Below are 18,313 nucleotides of genomic sequence, written 5' to 3'. Positions count from 1 at the left end.
GCCTCATTTTTTGATATTTACAGCTACTTTCTGCATTTCAGGTTAAGAATAAAATGACTAAAGAACAGTATATTAAAATGAATAGAGGCATCAATGACAGTAAAGATCTCCCTGAAGAATATTTGTCTGCTATTTATAATGAAATAGCTGGAAAGAAGATTTCAATGAAAGAAACAAAAGAATTAACAATACCCACCAAGTCCAGTAAACAAAGTAAGTAGTGGCATTGTTAGCTTTCTCTAAGGGTTGGCTCTTCAGTTTCATGAAGTTCACCTTTTTAAAACGAGTTGAATGAAGTAAACACCACTTACTTAACTGACAATGAGTCCTAGCTTCTAATTTCTTATCCTTTTAACATAAATGCATGATGCTAACCTCAAATCTGCATTCAGTACAACTGCTTATTTTCACTTCCCTTTGCATCTGATTTCCTGGTAATCAGTGCATTGACTGTGAAGGAGGCAGGTTTTGCTGTTGAGTAGCAACAGAGGGAATTCAGAGGGCTCTGTGAAGTTACATGGCTGGCAGTAGGTATAGAGCAGAACGCTGTGTGTGTCTTCTATTTCTTAGGTAACTTTTGTGATTTCCTGCAATAATCAATCTGTCTTCAAATGTTTTGCAATATTTGATCTTAGGGCCGTAATTCATGCACTTTATTGATAATATCTTCCTCTCTCAGATAGCAGAAAAACTTTTTGTGTTTTGCACAGTGTGAAGATTGAGATGTTACTCATCCTAACTTTTCTACAGAGAACATTGAGAGAGACTTAACTTTTTCCTAACATATTTGTATAATTTAAGTCCTAGGTTAATCTTATGAGTGGATTGCTTGCAGGAAAATTGCATCTGGAAAAAAGAAATACTCTTGTTTTCAGTATTCATTCACTTAATATAATGTTTTATTGTAATTTTTAAAAAGATTATTATTACATGCTACTTGGATTTTACTGTCTTCATTAGATGGAGGTTCTATTACGGAACTGAAAGGGTTTAATTTAGTTCTTGCCCTGAAAAAGGAGATCCAGTTATTTTTATTGTTATTTTTTCTGCTGATGGATTCCTATGAAATATCTCTTCAATTTGAATTTATTTTTGTGGGTGTGATATTTATGCTGTCAGTTGAGGAGATGGAGAAGAAATCTCTGTTGTTCAAATATTAAAATTCTATAAAGGTTTAAAAATAGTTCACATTTTAAACACAAGTTTGCCTTAAGTTAGATTTGATTTGTATTAAAAGAAATATGAGAAGGCTGGTGTGATAATTTCAGAACGTAAAGATAATACAAAAATGCATCTGAATATTGTACTTAATGAAAACCATGAAATTATTATATTCCTAAAGACACCATTGCTAAAGATGCACAAATGAGAGAAAAAATGTGTTTGCAGGTGTTGCTAGTGAGAAGCAGAGAAGACTCCTGTATAACTTGGAAATGGAACAAATGGCAAAAACAGCAAAAGCTCTTATGGAAGCAGTGAGCCATGTTCAGGCCCCTTTTACTAGTGCAACACATCTGGAGCATGTGAGACCCATGTTTAAGGTGAGAGACATGTTTAGATCATCATGTGGAATATCACAGTTTCTTAGTACAGAACACTGACTGACAGGATTTATTGAAAATACTAAGCATTTGCATCTGCTATGCTCTGCTCATTTTGTGAGTTAAATAACTTGCTGCAGGAAGGAGAGGATTTTGAACCTTCTAATCTAGTTTCATTTACCCTGGAATTTAAGAAGTTTCTGTGCTGATAGAAAAATCATCTTAAGGCAATGGAGCAGTTATCAGGAAAAACCTTTATTTAATGTTGTCTGTTGCAAATTAATACTTTAGAAAGCTAGGACTCTGGTCCAGTGTAGAAGGACCAGGAGGAAGCTGGACCTGTTATTATTATACCTGTTGTTACTGTAATTGTTACTCCAAACACCTGTCTGTTATTGTGTAAGTGCAAAGATGTCTGCATCCCAAATGCCTTTTCCATAACAGTGATTCAGATTCATAGATAGAGTATGTTCAGTAGTGTGTGATGCCTCAGTGTGCTCTTGGATGTGGTCTCTGGCATAACCTAACTCACAGCAGTCATCTGCCATTGAAATAAATTGTTATGGCTTTGCAGTACTCTCTTTTGTGTGCTTGTTCAAGTCGTGGTCCTTATATGACTGCTTTGTGAAGCCCTCCAGTGAAGTCAAGTCTCAGACCACTACCACTGAATAAACAGATGGTTCCCTGGAGGGATGTGCTGTGAGATTAGGTGGAGCTCCAGGCCCAAGAATCCTAGAAACATTTAGATTGAATTGGACTCTAAAAAGCTTTGAGTCCTGCTGTTAACCCAGTGCTGCCAAGTCCACCACTAAACCATGACCTGAAGTGCCCCATCTGCATGTCTGTTAAATCCTTCCAGGGTTGGTGTCTGCACTACTTCCTTGGGCAGCTTGTTCCAACTTTTGTCAACTGCATCTGTGAAGGAATTTTTCCTAATATTCAATCTGTATCTCACCTGGTGCAACTTGAGGCCACTTGCTCTCATCCTTTCCCTTGTTACTTGGGAGAAGAGACCAACTTCCACCTCTTTCACCAGCTCCATTGTCCTTCTCTGGACTCACTCCAGCACCTCACCTTGCAGTGAGGGCCCAGAACTGAACACAGGATTCTGAGTGCTTAGTACAGAGCACTGCCCTGGTTCTGCTGGCCACCTTTGCTGGCACAAGCCAGGATGCCATCAGTCTTCTTGGCCACCTGGGCACACTGGGGATCTTGCTGTAAGATTGCTGTTTGTGAGGCAAAATTATTAGTTTCTTGTCACCGTATTAAAAAAACTAGCTAGCTTAAGTATTTGATTTGTACAGAGGAACGCTAAGCACAGACGTTGTTAAAAAATTTACTGGTAGACTGTTCAAGGTATAACATAGCAGAGATGTACTGTACTTTCTCTCTGCACGCTTCCTGGAGGCTGAAATTAAATAATTCACATGCCAACATCTATAAAAGTCATAGTGTGATTTCCTTCAACCCTAATACTTCTCTTTACTATCTAAAAAGTGTACTTCAAAAGTTCATTTTCAAAGGGGAAAAATATGAAGCACCCTGGTTAAATTAGTACCTTAAGTAGGTTTCATGAAGGTTCAAAAATTAGAAGTTGTTACTTGAAGTTACTTGAGGATGTTTGTGAACTCATCAAAGTAGTGAGGACAGTAGTGTAATATATTACACTATGGGCCCTCTTCTCAAAAACAAGTAAGAACTGTGGAATTTGAACACTTAATTTCATATTTTTTATTTAGACTTATATTTTCAGCAAAAATCTACAAATTTCTGAGTATCTCACCCATTGATGGCTACATAAAATTGGTGATTGTAACTGTGTTTACAAATACATTGCCTAAATTTTTAAAACAGCAAAAAGTCACTTTATGCACCCATCCAAGCAGCCCAGAATTGATTGTCTGGTTTTGAGGCTTGATTTTCACCTGCAATAACAAAACAGCCTACAAGTAACAGCATACATCCAGTTAGAAAGCACATTATACAGATTACTAGATAGATAATTTCTTAAGAAATCATTTCAGTTTTGTGATTTTTTTTTAGTATTAGTTTTTGTTTCAATAGCAGTGAAAATTGGGAAGGCAGTGGGAAAAAACATAGATTTCTGAATGTAAAATCATATAATAGTTGAGGTTGGAAGGGACCTTTAAAGGTGATACAATAGGGAATCAAATCCTGAATCTGCATTTATCCAATGCTTTTAATACGGTTCCACAGTTACAGTTCGTATGTGCAAGCATTAAATGCTTTTTGAAGATAGTGCTTTTGGAGTTGCTGGTTTAAAAGAAGCCAAAGTTGTGTGGTGCATCATTTTATTATGTAATTAACTGTGAAATCTGTTGCTCCTTGCTGTACCCATTGATTCTGTATTTCATGTGGGGTGACTTCAGGTAAAACTATTTCTGAAATCATCCTGGGTTCCATAGCGTTTCCTCTCCATAACCCCATGTAGTTACTGCAGGATCCTCTGCATCTTTTGACTGTTTTTTCTGCCTTTGGGAGAAGGAGCCTCGACCAGAAGGAAAGGACTGTGTAGACTCTCTTGCAGTAATTTTAGTGGCATAAACTAAACTTTGAGTTGCATCCTCGGTGCCACCTAAGGCAAGAGGAATGGGACACATCAGTAGTGGCTTAGGTAGAAAAAGATGGAGGGCTAAGGGCAACAAAATTAGTAGTAGAGAGGTAATGCAGAAGTCATGTCCTGGATATTCTCCTTCTTGTTGTTGGCTTACCATAATTTTAGTGTGATGAATAAAGTTTGCCTTATTTTCACTACCCTCCTTTTTTGGTTGTTTGTGGTTGTTTTGTTTTGTTTGTTTTTGGTTTTTTTTTTTGGGGGGGGGGGGGGTTTGTTTGTTTGTTTTTGGTTGTGGTTTTTTTTTTGGTTGTTTTTTTTTTTTTTTTTTTTTTTTTTTTTTTTTTTTTTTGGTTGTTTTTTTTTTTCCATGGCGTTAGCAGAATAAGCTAGTGTTACTTAAGTATGTACTTCTCATCATAAATCTGTTACCTGGTGTGTTGGTTTTTACAGTAACTGTTTACTCTGTTTTTCAGTGTGCAAAGATAAAAGTTATCCTGGGAGTGCTAAAACTCTTAACAGACATCATTTTCTGATTCTGTCTCATTGACAAAGCTTTAGGGATTGTTTTTTACAACTATTTGAAGTTGGCTGTGTGTTTGTTGCTGAGGGAGAGGACAAGTGGTTTTGAGGGGAGCTCCACTCTGCATTACTTCTGCCCCATTCTGTCTCATGTCTCTTTTAACCACACTTTATACTATTATGTGTCTCATGCCTGTATATCCTCTTTCCTTTTTGTCAAAAGACAGCTTCAAGGTTGATTGTGTAAGTTAAGAATGGAATTTACACTTCAGCAAGATGGTGAAACTGTAACATTCACTTCAAGTACCAACAATTGCTAATATAACACTTACTTTGCATACATTCCAGTTGGCATGGACACCTTTCCTGGCTGCATTCAGTGTGGGTCTACAGGACTGTGATGACACCGAAGTTGCCTCTCTTTGTTTGGAGGGCATACGATGTGCAATTCGGATCGCTTGCATTTTCAACATTCAGGTAAAAAATGTAAGATTGAGACAATATTTTGATTTATGTACCAGCAAGATGTTAGTGGGGTTTTAAGAGTCCTTCTGCTGAAGCTGTGCACTGCAGTACCTAAAGGCTGGCTCCTTCTGACATTGCTATTTCCTCTGATACTTGACTGAAAATGAAGTGACCTTTATGTTTCCTGGTGTTTTGTGGTAAGTACTTCCATGCCTCTGTACTGAATGTTTGTTTCCCTCAAAATTGACTACTTTCATGTCAAAGTATTTTATTTTTGTCATTGTTACAAAGCTGTTTAGATGCGTTGTGTTATTTTATAAAATTAGTCTCTCTGTCCTGTAAAACAGTATCTCTCTGAATTGTATTCGAAATACTGTTCTCAACTTCAGAGAGATTATACTAATCTGAGATGTCTATAAATGGATATCCTTTTAACAGTTACAGCACTGGAAATGGCATTCCTGATGTAATGAATGAATGGATCTTGCATTAAGTGCAATGCCAAGAATGCCAGACTCTCTGGCTCCAGAGGGCAGTGGTGATGAAACTTGGGCTTTTTTTGACTTCTGTTTTTCTATTTAGAAACTGTTGGTAGGGAAGGTACAATTATGTTATTGTAGATTATTAGTTAATAAACGAAGTACTGGTCTGCCATAAGTCCATTACAGAGATAGCTGAAGAGAGGGGCAAGCAAAATCCTTACGTTTTAGCATTGTTATTTCATGTGTATGTTGAAAATGCTTACCAAGAGAACACACACCAACCCAAAAACTTTATAAGACTAAATAGAAGTTGTTGAACTATGATACAATAGAGAATGCTTTCCTTCCTTCTCCATTTTCACTTGTATTTGGCAAGTTAGATAAATTTTTTACCACTAATGTGGAAAGGCACATTGGAACCTCTGATACAGCTGCTTAAAAAAGCCCATTTGAGATCATGTGAGGTTTCTTTCCTCTGTTTTTCCACCTAATTTCTGTACGACCTGTTCTGTGCTGAATAGACTTAAAAATTTGATTAACAAAGCCTTCCCTGGAGCCTGCAGATGTTCAGATGAAACACACTCCAGTTACTCTTGTTTCTAAGCTGCAAAAGTGGAACTGGTACCAATACCAGTTCCAGCAGATGCAGACTTCAGCTCCCAGCCCTGCAGCCTTGAATGGGGAGGGCAAGAATACCTTGCTCCATTTACCCTTCCATTGGCTTGGGACGTGATTGAACTGGAGGTGTTCCAAAAACAAGTTCTTAAATTTCAGAAAATGGGAAGCGATGTTTTTGCATTTTCAATATGAACCTTACTACTTCTTGGTTTTCTGTGGAAATTCTGTTTTGTTAATATAATTAAAAACAGTACTGGTTTGTTGGGGATTTCAGTATTACAGGATGGTAGCTCTGGTAGTTTGAAGGAGACTGGCACATCTCTACTTGAGCTGACTTAAGGCTCTTTTCTGTTGGAATGAAGTTTTTCCTCATGTGCTTAACCAGTGATGGCAACTTTTCAGTTTTCATTGTGTAAATGTACAGAAATTAAGATTGATGTCTATTAAGAGTTAACATTCATTTGCACACCTTGAGAGATAATGGAGGTACCTGGATGCCTTTAATTTTAAGAAAATTTCCAAAGTCCACAGTATAGTTTAAGGCATGTTCACCTCTAAAACTTTAATTATAGATTCTGGTTTTAATTATTTATGCTTTTAATCTTAGACTTATCACACAGTCTGACTTTTGTCTTTAAGCATCTGAGACGAGATATGCATCAAAAGGACGTACTTAATCTGCTTATATCAGCAGGTTTAAATCATCTGGGTGATGGACACGTTGTTTAGTTGTTTGTCTTCTACTTTACTGGCTTAGAAAAAGGGGGAGGGGGAATACCTGCATGAATGAGTAAGATTGAAAACATTTTGTTGTTATGGAAGATGTGCAATTTGTATACTCTGGAGCCTCATTGCTTAGTACATTTTCTTTGAGACTTCATTTTTCTGTGCTTCTACATCTTTTTGCGCCTTTGCCAGCATACCCTACAGTAATGGTTGGGTTTCAGTGTGGCAGCTGTGCTCTGGTCAGTGGTTCAGGGGCAAATCTGTCCCTTCTACCATAGGTTTTTTACCATGGGTTTTTTTGTGTTTATATTTGGTTGTTTTCTGTGCTCAATGATTTCTTACTTAAAAATAGCTCTAAATATCTAAACAGTTAAATATATTTCATAATTGTAATTTGTTTATCTGGTAAACAACCATTTCACTTTGCAGCCTTCAGTTTATACATAACAGGAGAATAAAATGCACTTGTGGGCTCAACTGTAATCCTCTTTTTACTATTGTAATAGGTTCACATGAAATCTGAGGAGTTCCCTTTGTTGCTTATAGATACCATACACATAAAAATTCAGTAACTGAGTAGAATTTTCTTTTGTGAGGTATGTCCGGATTATGGTCACTTGCTGTTTACCCATGACACTTGCTTCAGAAGCTTCTGAGGTGCTCCAAATGATGCAGATTAAATCAAATAGGTTTTGAGCAATTCCATGGTATTGGCATAATGTGCCTTTTAGATAGATTTTTTTTTTTTAATAGATCTTGTTGACAAAAAATGCTAAAACTTCAGTGAGTCTGCTAAAGGCAGCATTTTCAGAGTCGGTCTGAGTATAGTACAAGAATACTGAAAATTTAAAAGTAGCAACGTTTCTTCTGAAACAGCATCCTGTTTTCCCCAAAAAAGACCAAACCAGAAACTTAAACACAACTTACGTGTTCTGTGCTGTCAGATTTACATTTTATGTTCCTGAATAGAAGGAACCTGATTTCATCCCACAGATATGTTCTTACTGGTGAAGAACTTGAGATATTTTCCCTATGATTTGGAAATTCAGTTCTAGGAGGAGAAAGGTAAATGGTGTAGTTGATGAAATCACACAGATTGTACTAAGAACAAGAAATGGCAAAAATATTTATGAGACTTGTTTCTTTTCATCCCTTTTGTAGCTTGAAAGAGATGCCTATGTTCAAGCATTAGCAAGATTTACATTGCTTACAGTGAGTTCTGGTATTACTGAAATGAAGCAGAAGAATATTGACACCATTAAAACTCTCATCACGGTGGCTCATACAGATGGAAACTATTTAGGAAATTCCTGGCATGAGGTACAAGTCATTTATACTTGAACTGTAAGAAAGCATGTTCACTGATTTTCAACACCGTAGTGTGCTTGTTTGTGCATAAACATGCTGGGGTTTATGTAAGTGCTGCATGTATACTTTTGTTGCATACATTAAAGTAGCAAAACATGTCTAAGTGAGAAATAAAACTGTGAGAGATGAATCCACTATTTAAATTAATGTTAATTTTAGACAAAAGAACAGATTTTTCAACCTCAAGTGTTTCGAATTTTTTTCTTCTATAGATCTTTACTTTCTTTTTGCTGTTTCAAACTGCTTTTTGTTGGTAAACAACTTCTTTATTCTCTGGAATAGATTCTGAAATGTATCAGTCAACTTGAACTGGCACAGTTAATAGGAACTGGAGTAAAACCTCGCTACATCTCAGGGACAGTGCGTGGCAGGGAAGGTTCTTTTACTGGAACAAAAGATCAGGCACCTGATGAATTTGTGGGGCTGGGACTAGGTAAGTAATGCAGATATTAAGTATTTCATTTAACTGGTTCTGTTCAGAGAACTATTTAAATTTGTTCTGTGTGAGGTTCTGACAAAAGACCATGAAGTAGTCCTTGTAACACTTATGCTTTGAAGATAGTTATTCCAATTTCTGGAACATTTAGTTTGCTCTGTTATTATTGCTAGGGTAGAAAATGTAAGAAGATTATATATATTATTCACTTCCATTAAAATATAGCTTTCCAGCTAAGAATGGATTGCAGATGGTATGACCAGATTTAATAATATTGCAACATCAGTGTGCCAAGTATTTTACCAAGCAATCAAGTCAATATGCGTAGGTTAAGCATCTGTTGTGGAACTTTGTGAGAAATACACAGACTTCAAACCAAGTGGGAGATTAATTTAGCTTAAATTCTGAAATTCCATTTCTTTCCTATTCTGGTTATTTCGATACCGAGTAAGTGCCTTTTTTAGGCTTGGGCATCAAAATTTACTGCAAAAATAAGATGATGTTTCTTATCTTCCTAGAAAAGTATAACAGTTACCTTAAATTTATCTTTAGAAGGTATTGGGCTTTGTTTATTTGTTAGTTTTAAATATCACAGTTAAATATATACAGGTGTAGGGTATTAAAAAACTCTGGAACCATCGAAGTGTACATACAAGCCTTTTTGACTGTTTTTTTTATTGAGAAAGTTTCGGTTATAGTGTGCTGCTCAGTGTCTTCTGCCTTTTGAACTTCACCCACAGCCAAACAAAGGTTTTGTCTTCCCTCAGTTTTCCGTGTAACATTTTTTTTAAGTAATTATAATTTTCTATTTTCCCTGATCTTAAGCCCAAACTAGTCCAGCTTTGTGTTCTCCTCAGACAGTTTTGTTTTTTTTTTTTCTTCTATAGTCATTCCTTTTCTTTCCCTTCTGCTCACCTTTGGCCTGCCTCTCTGTACTCCTCTCTCTTTGCCAAGCTTTGATGAAGGGCATACCTAGGCCTGGAGATCAGTGAGTCTGCCAGCATCTCATACACTGAACTTCTTCCTGCCCTTCCAATATGCATCCTAGTGTTCCCTGATGACCTGTGCAGCTTGGCTACTTCCAAATGCTGGCAGTTTCTCTGTGCTGCAGTGACTGGCCTTTAAAGGTTTTAAGTCCTCATAACTCAAGAATGTAAAAAATACTCAGGTAGACACCTGAATCATAAATCCTAAATCATACTTGCCAGTCATTGGTATGGGTCCAGATCATATTGGCCTGTTGCTGCTGTCAGCTACATATCTAGGGAAAATAGTTTATGCCCAAATGCATAAAATGTTTTCCTCTGAATTGTATTTCTGGAATGCTTATTACAGTGCACATATGGAAACTTCACCATTGTCTCTTTTTTTAATAATGTTGCTTCAATCTTACAGGGAAATGCTTAACTTGGTTTTCATGCACTAAGGGGCTGGTAAAACATTCTCTCAACTGTTCTAGTTATTTCACTTCTTTCCGTAAATCCTTTTTTGCGGATAGTTTAATTTTCTATGATTACTCCAAAGTATGCATTGGAACTTTATGTTTCAAGCAAGCTTTCTGTAAACCTAAATTCCTGTGAAGAGCACATGGAGTGTACGTCCATATACACAGACACATATTTTACAGGAAAATAGTTGCTCAGAGTGAGTGAAGTTGCAGTCTGGTGACACAGAAGCTCCATCTTCCAGACCTACTTGCAAAATCAGATGTGAATAAGCAGGATCAGTAACTCTTCTTGTTAAACTTACTGTGTTTTTTGAAATAACAAAGATCATCAAAACCAGACCAAGAGGCTTATTTTCTCATTTACTGCCTCAGCAAGGATTCAGCTGTGGCTGTTCAGGCATCTGCATTTCAAATGTCTTCATCTGTTGTATTACCTTCCTGTTGTGGCCCGGTTGTGGCCCCTTTTTTTTTTTTTTTTTTTTTTTTTTACTTGGAAATGCAAAACATCACAAGCATGAGGGTTGTAAAAATAAATTAATAATGACCTACTCTATTGCTCCTTTGGTAGGAATGTTGCCTTACTTGGAGTTGTAATTGTGAAATTGACATTTCTTCTATGTCAGTTTCTGTTCACAAAGTTGAAAGACAAAACCCACCGTTGTGAGTAGGTAGGTCATAGCCAAAGTGTACTTCCTGGATAACCAGAAATGCTCTTTGGACAGTGAGAATCTGAGGAATCCCTTTTTCATAAAGCAGACTCCTTTATGACTCCTGTGTTTTGTAGAAAAAGATTTCACAACTGTTAGGGTGTAAGTCTGCTTGTCTGTTTAGGTTTTCAAGCCTTGAATTACAAATCCTGCACAAAATCACAAGGAATTCTCATGTAAGCTGGTAAAGTTGGTTAAGATTCTGACTCCTTGGAAATAGCCCTTTAAATTCTCTTCACACTGGGCTGCTCATTTGATACGTTTCTCAGCTGACTCATTACCAAGATTCAAGCTAATTGACACTGGCAGCTTGTGTGCTTACAAGAGAAGCTTTGATCAAACACAGTGGTATTACAAATTGCTGAGATAGTAGTATGAGGTTACATATGTATGTATAAAAAAGCTGTTCCATGAATGCCCTAGAAAAGCACTTCAGGTGGGTCAGGTTATCTAGATTTAATAGACAGTCATCTCCAGCCACCTTGAAGTGTGGATGGAGCACATCAAGACTCTGAAACAGGCTGAAACATGAGCTTTTCTCTCAGGAAACCTCTGAGAACTGAACTACTTGACTACTTCTTCCAGTTTTCTGTATTGCTGAAAAAAAAAAAATCCCTGAATACAGGGTGGAATTACCTAGAATGTTTGCAAGATTCCTGCTCTCTTTTTGATGGTAGTTCAAGGGGGGGAATTTGGAGATTGCTAAAAATTTCAGAATTTTTCTCACTGCAAAGTTAGCAGTTTCTTCATATAAGCTTTCCCACATGTGGGTTACAGTTTCCAGCCTCCAAAATGAATAATTGCTATCTTTATTTATAGATATTCTTCACTATTTTTGGGTGACAATTTTGCTGTAATTGAGATGTAGCTAAAAGACAGAGTTTTGGTGGAAGCTCTTCTTTCTGAATGATAAGAAATAAAATCATCTGGGATGGATTTACTCACTTGATGCCCATTAAGAGTGAAAAATTCTCCTCTAAGCTATATTCTCAGTCATACCTTGTGTGTTCTCAGTGGCAAGATTACCAAAGGTTTGTTGAAAAATGGAGGGAAAAATGGTGACTCTTGTGGGGATTTTTCTCACTTGTATCTTGCTCCAAATGTGGACCATTTTTGGGGATTAATATAGTTTATACATGGATAGACATGTAATAATTAGGTAATTAGACTAATTAGGACTTACTTCTATATACATCTGTTCACTGAGATGGCCAGCTCATGCAAGGGAAATTCATAATGTGCCTCACTTTTTTGTGAATTAAAAATATATTTAATTATGCTGCTAGTGGCACAACTTTTATTCCTTTTTCTACCCAACCCATTCTGTATTCTTTCTTACCCATTTTTCAATTTTTGTTTTTCGCTGTAGTTGGTGGAAACGTGGATTGGAAGCAGATAGCAAGTATTCAGGAATCCATTGGTGAAACTAGCTCCCAAAGCGTTGTTGTTGCTGTAGACAGGTACTGTATTGGATTTGCTGCTTCCCCCTGAAGTTCTTTAAGCAGTATTTGAATACCCTGTGCTAAGAAAATTACTTTATTAATTGTTTGTAAAAAGCTGCATAAAAATTACCATAGAGAAATGCTTTTCAGCTGGGGGGGCAGACTTTTTTGTGGATCATAGGTGTTTTTGCAAGAAGGGGTGGAAGCAAAAAAGCAGAAGCTTTTTTTACTGATTAAAAAAATTACTACAGAAGACTTGCAGAATAAAGTCTGCTGTAGTGTCTGCTGAATCTTGATTTGCTGTATATAGTAACAGATCACAAATCTCATTTTGCCTTAGCACTGAGGGCTTTATTGTCAGACCCTTTTTCTCCTAAATGTAATTACTGACTCTGTGCTTTCCTCTAGGTTATGTAGATGTTGTCTGAAAGGACCAAAATTATTATTCCAGTCTTCCATTCCATGAATCACATTTATTTTAACTGGATTTGGCTAGGCAGAATACATATTCTGAACATTCCCTGTTCATATCATACAGTAGTGATCAGACTGAAGTGTTCATGGATCTTGCTTGCTCAGCATATAAGAAATCAGAACATATAATTTTCCTAATGGTTGTCAAAACTGATGAAGACATATAATTTTGAAGGCTTAGAAACATTTCTATGGTTGAAGTACAGGCAGCAAGATCGATGTCAGTTGAATGAAAAGTTGTCTTGCAGTAAAATCACATCAAGTGCACTGGAAGCTTGGTGTCAGACACATAATAGCTATTTAGGTTTGCAGTGTCCCTCCCTGCTTTATAATGGAAGTGTTTCAAATATCTCCTTGTCATGGCAAGTGGATATTATGCACTCTGGAGACGTTTGAGTTCTGTATTTGGATCAGGGATGATAAAAGCTGACAGTCTTCTCACTATGTCTTTACAATTACTAGTTGTTTTTTAATAAATTAAGGTAAACAGAGACTGTCTGTGTATTGTTAAGAAAAACAAGACAAGGAAGCTTGGATACATTGAGCAGATGCTTTTTAAAAGAAATTTTAACCATGTTTTTAACTGCACTTTACAGAATATTTACGGGATCTACGAGGTTGGATGGAAATGCTATTGGTAGGTTTCATCTCTTCCCTACTCCTCCCCACCCCTGTAAACTAAACCTTGGAAAAATACTGCATTAAAATCTGTGGTCATTTAACAGTGGATTTCGTTCGCTGGCTTTGTGCTGTGTCTATGGATGAGCTGCTGTCTGCTACCCACCCTCGAATGTTTAGTCTGCAGAAGATAGTAGAGATTTCTTATTACAACATGGGCCGGATAAGGTTACAGTGGTCTAGGATCTGGGAAGTTATTGGAGATCATTTTAATAAGGTATCCCTGTTCATGCTTATAGTGCATACTCCTTCAGTTATTGATACAGATTATTTTGTTTTGAGATTTATTGGAAAATCATGTGCTTATATGAATCATAGTGGATTTTTCTGTCCTTCTTTGTGAGCTTAAACCAACAAAAATTGTAAAGCCAGAAAGACCTACAAGAAGGCAGAGGTACAGAGTATAGTAAATATAAAAACAGAAGTATTCAATAAGTTGTTTATCATGACCTGAGTCTAGAACTGACTGCTGTTAGTTTTGGGTTGTAGTTTTTGGGGGTGTTTCATGACGCTTGGTTTAAGAGGTTGTCTTCAAGTCTAAGTTGACTGTTTATCAAATGAATGTTTGACGTGCATTCTTAATACAGCTGTTGAAGTCTTTCTTAGACAGCTTGCTTATTTTTAGGAGGTTTTAAATGCCATGTTATTTAATGTAGAAAATAGCTAGAATTAGTTAGGGATTATCGAGTTACATAAACAGTGTGGTTTCTGGAATTGACTACTGTTTATTTCATTAGTTTTCCAGTACTGCTTAGTTCTCGGTTATCAGCTGTAAAAGCAGCTTGTGCTGAATCCATAAGAATTCTGATGCAAGCTTACCCTGCATTTCTATTCTCCGTTCTCAGGTTGGCTGCAATCCCAATGAAGATGTAGCTATTTTTGCAGTAGACTCATTAAGGCAATTGTCAATGAAGTTCTTGGAAAAAGGAGAACTTGCTAATTTCCGATTCCAGAAGGACTTCCTAAGGCCATTTGAACATATCATGAAGCGAAACAGGTAATAACATACAATTAACTGAATTGCCTGAGATCACAAGAATCAACTTTTGCAATTAATGTTTCAAATTGCTTTCGTAAATCAGTTGTTAGAGTTATACTATTCTAATGGATTATGTAATTTAGTTTAAAAATTATTGTTTATTATCCTAATTTAGGTCTCCTACTATTCGAGACATGGTTGTACGGTGTATTGCACAGATGGTGAATTCCCAGGCTGCTAACATTCGTTCTGGCTGGAAAAACATTTTTTCAGTGTTTCATCTGGCAGCCTCAGATCAGGATGAAAGTATAGTGGAACTGGCATTCCAGACTACAGGACACATTGTCAGTGAGTATGGGCAATATTCAGATGTCATGGAAGTGAGTGTCACTCCAGAGCCCAAGAAGTTCTGTTTGTGGACTCACAGCCTGTATAGTAGAGCCTGCTTCATGTCTTGGAACTGATGATTTACACTTTCCAATCAGTCCTCTGAGAAAATACTTACAAAAGTCATTCAGTAATAATAGAGTTAACTGGTTTTCTTTATGCCTTTAAAAAAATACTTGTCTCTAGTATTCCATAGTAAAACAACTCAGGCCTTAGATAATTCTATTTAGTATGTACATATTTGTTTAAGTGAAGTATTCTAGCGTTTCCCTTAGGGAAAAAATGTACATCTTTTACTAATATGTTGTTTGCTTGTCTTTTTCTAAGTTTCTGAATTGTGTTGTGTAAGGCCTGTTTAGGTGAAAGTGCTGACCTAATGCTGACCACTATGATATTTTTCTTTCTTTCTTTCTCTCTTTCTCTATTCTAATCTCGATCCCAGACTTTAAGGGATCTCTTTATTCTGTCAGAACCTCTGAAAGGTTATAAAATTGTTTCCTCATCGATGAAGCACTTTTCTTCAAAAGCAGCTATTTAAAAACAAGGCCCCTGTTGCTGGGGAGGAGGTCCATTAGTAGATGGAACTCCATGCTTCACGTGTCCCTCTTAAGCTCTGGTGACACAGACTAGTGTTAAACAGTAAGCTTATTGCTCTAGTCCTGCTTTACTTACATTTCCCTGCTTTAGTCTAGATGATGCTACCTTAATTTATTTTCAACACTCACTATCAAAATGAAATGCCCTCTAGGTGATTATTTTTTTATTCTTTTCTTTTTTTCTTTAGCTTTTCTTACTACTCAGGTATTTGACAGCACCAGTCAATGAACCAGTCCTTCATGACTTCTGTAACTGATAGTTCATATTAGAATTAATAGATTTTAAAGCATGACACTTTTTTTCTCCTGTTCACACTTTCCTCTCAGCAATTGTGTTTGAAAAACACTTCCCAGCAACCATAGACTCTTTCCAGGATGCAGTGAAGTGCTTATCTGAATTTGCCTGCAATGCAGCATTTCCAGATACCAGTATGGAAGCGATCCGCCTCATTCGCCACTGTGCAAAATATGTGTCTGACAGGCCTCAGGTATAGTCTGCCTTAACTAAATTACAAGTGCTTTTATAAAGAAAAAGTAGTCGTGCTAAACTTACTGGCTTCCCTTCAAGTTTCATGGATTAATAAGAAATGTACTTTATTCAGAAACAGTAATAGTATAAAATGCCTCAGGCTGTGAAAGTGTCAGTGGTTTTTCTGTCGTTCTTTTACTCCCCTTTGCCTCTCCCTACCACCCAGTTAAGCTGTTGACCAGCATTCCTGAGAGCTGTTGGAAATCAGCATATCTCAGGATCTGCTCTCTGCTGACAAATGTGAAGAAATGGATGATGTCATAACCAGAAATGCTTGATAGCCTCAGAATGTTATGGTTAGATCCTCACTTTCAGAGCTCTGTCTTCAAAAATGAGAGCAAGAGACTCACACTGAACTGCAAGCAAAAACTGATACTTGAATATGTAATCTTGTTTATTTTTTTTAAGTTTATTCTTCATAATACACTAAGCATTAGTTTGAGAAACACTTCACTTAGTGTTACTATTTTGATTGCCAGCTCATCTGATGTATCAGGGTGTAATACTCTTGCAGGAGAGGTTGTTGTTTGCAGTCCAAATTGTGTTTTATTTTGAAGAATCTAACTTCTATGACTGTATAACTCTGTGTTTCCTTCTGAAGGCATTCAAGGAATACACAAGTGATGATATGAATGTAGCTCCTGAAGACAGAGTGTGGGTGCGAGGATGGTTCCCAATTCTCTTTGAGTTGTCCTGTATCATCAATAGATGCAAATTAGATGTAAGAACCAGGTAACAATCAGTATTTGTAATTCAAATTTTAAAAGGCTTACTTTACACTTTTAAAATAAAAACTATTTTTGGTAAATGTGATCACTGTAAAATCACTTACATATTTCATTTGGGTGATACCACGGGGGAATCACCGTGAAATAGACACTGGAATACAGAAATTAAGTTCTCTGTTCTGTACATTTGAAATTTTAATTTTCTGTTGTAATAAAACAACAAAGTTATGTAGTTCTGATTGCATTCTATGTCTTGCTCATCCTACTTACCTTGGGCATTTTAAAACTGGTTTGTACCAGGATTTATACGCTGTTTTTAAAACTGATTTTATACCATGATTCATTAAGTAGTTGAGAATTGCGAAATGGTTAAAAAAAGCAAAACTGTACTCTGATCTCATGTAAAACTTGCTTATTTTCATGGAATTTGATTTTCCCTTGTAAAGTGTATTCAGTTGCAGTTCTGATGTGAAATATGAGGAGTTGTACACAAATAACTTTAAATTTACACATTGGCATGGAAGCTGTGCATCTGGACTCCCTTTATAGCTGGCGAAGGTTAATACTTGTTTCTAGACTCCAGTACTTTCTAACTGGAAATACTTGTTCATTAATTTTTGTGGCCCTTGGTAAAGGAGTTGGGTTTTAATTTTAAATTACCACAGCTCTCAAAAATATTTTTTGGCAACCACCTGCAACTATAAAGTACTTTTTTTAGAAGCTGATTTTCTACTTATATTTTGTGTACTCGCATGTATAATATTGTCAACAGTATTTGAGTTTGTTATTGCTGCTGTAGTTTTACTTACTTGGTCTCGTTCACATCTTTCTGTAAGTCTTGGTATAAGTTGTTCTTTCTTCATTTCAGGGGCTTAACAGTAATGTTTGAAATAATGAAGACATATGGCCATACCTATGAAAAACACTGGTGGCAGGATTTGTTTCGAATTGTCTTCAGGATATTTGACAACATGAAATTGCCAGAACAGCAGACTGAGGTGATAAGAGTGGAGGAAGATAATTTGCACTAAAACTACATTTACAGCAGAAAACCTGTAATACAGCTTTGTCAAGTATTGTAGGGTAAACCTCAAAACTTCGATAGTGGACCTCTGGTTCTAATAGCCTTGGTTTGTTGTTTTTTTTTTTTTTTTTTAATAGCATTCTGTTGGGAGGTGTTCCCTTTTTTCATTTTTTTAAAGCCATGTGTGTAAAAGGCCCAGTAGTTCACACTAGGAACAACAGAAAATAGCATATAATGCCATGTATCTAGGGTTTGTAAGAAGAGCTGTAGCTTTTATATGTAATGTTTGGAATCTGAGACAGACAACGTGCTCACTTGAGTGAGGCTTGTAATGAGCAGTGAAGTCACAATTAGAAGAAATAAGTTTTGTTAGTTCAAAATTTTTTGATGACAAGGCGAAAAAAAAAACTCCTCAGCCAAACAGAAACCAAAAAAACTCCATAACCAACCCACAAACAAAGAAAAACCACCCAAAACAACACTGTGCTGTTATTGCACACTTTTGGCCAGCCATCTGGGTTTTGATCTGCCAAACCAGAAGCAGGTACTGTTCTGAAAAACAACTGAAATGGGCCTTAAAATGTAACTA

The 18,313-nt window shown here is 36.6% G+C and overlaps 1 protein-coding gene across 1 annotated transcript in view; it reads left to right on the top strand.

Annotated features, from left to right (window-relative positions):
* ARFGEF1 (ADP ribosylation factor guanine nucleotide exchange factor 1) overlaps positions 1-18,313 on the top strand; it is an 85,891-nt gene that overhangs the window by 56,413 nt on the left and 11,165 nt on the right. Inside the window, 13 exon segments of the mRNA XM_066332061.1 lie at positions 42-213; positions 1,390-1,541; positions 4,987-5,115; positions 8,091-8,249; positions 8,580-8,730; positions 12,257-12,347; positions 13,400-13,440; positions 13,529-13,698; positions 14,327-14,478; positions 14,636-14,808; positions 15,771-15,931; positions 16,574-16,704; positions 17,569-17,698. Of these exon segments, the coding sequence (XP_066188158.1) occupies positions 42-213; positions 1,390-1,541; positions 4,987-5,115; positions 8,091-8,249; positions 8,580-8,730; positions 12,257-12,347; positions 13,400-13,440; positions 13,529-13,698; positions 14,327-14,478; positions 14,636-14,808; positions 15,771-15,931; positions 16,574-16,704; positions 17,569-17,698 (1,812 nt within the window).

This window comes from Sylvia atricapilla, chromosome 1 (assembly GCF_009819655.1).
Source record: "Sylvia atricapilla isolate bSylAtr1 chromosome 1, bSylAtr1.pri, whole genome shotgun sequence".
Lineage (NCBI taxonomy): Eukaryota > Metazoa > Chordata > Aves > Passeriformes > Sylviidae > Sylvia > Sylvia atricapilla.
Note: the sequence above shows the minus strand (reverse complement) of the source record. Positions and strands in the feature narration are given on the sequence as shown.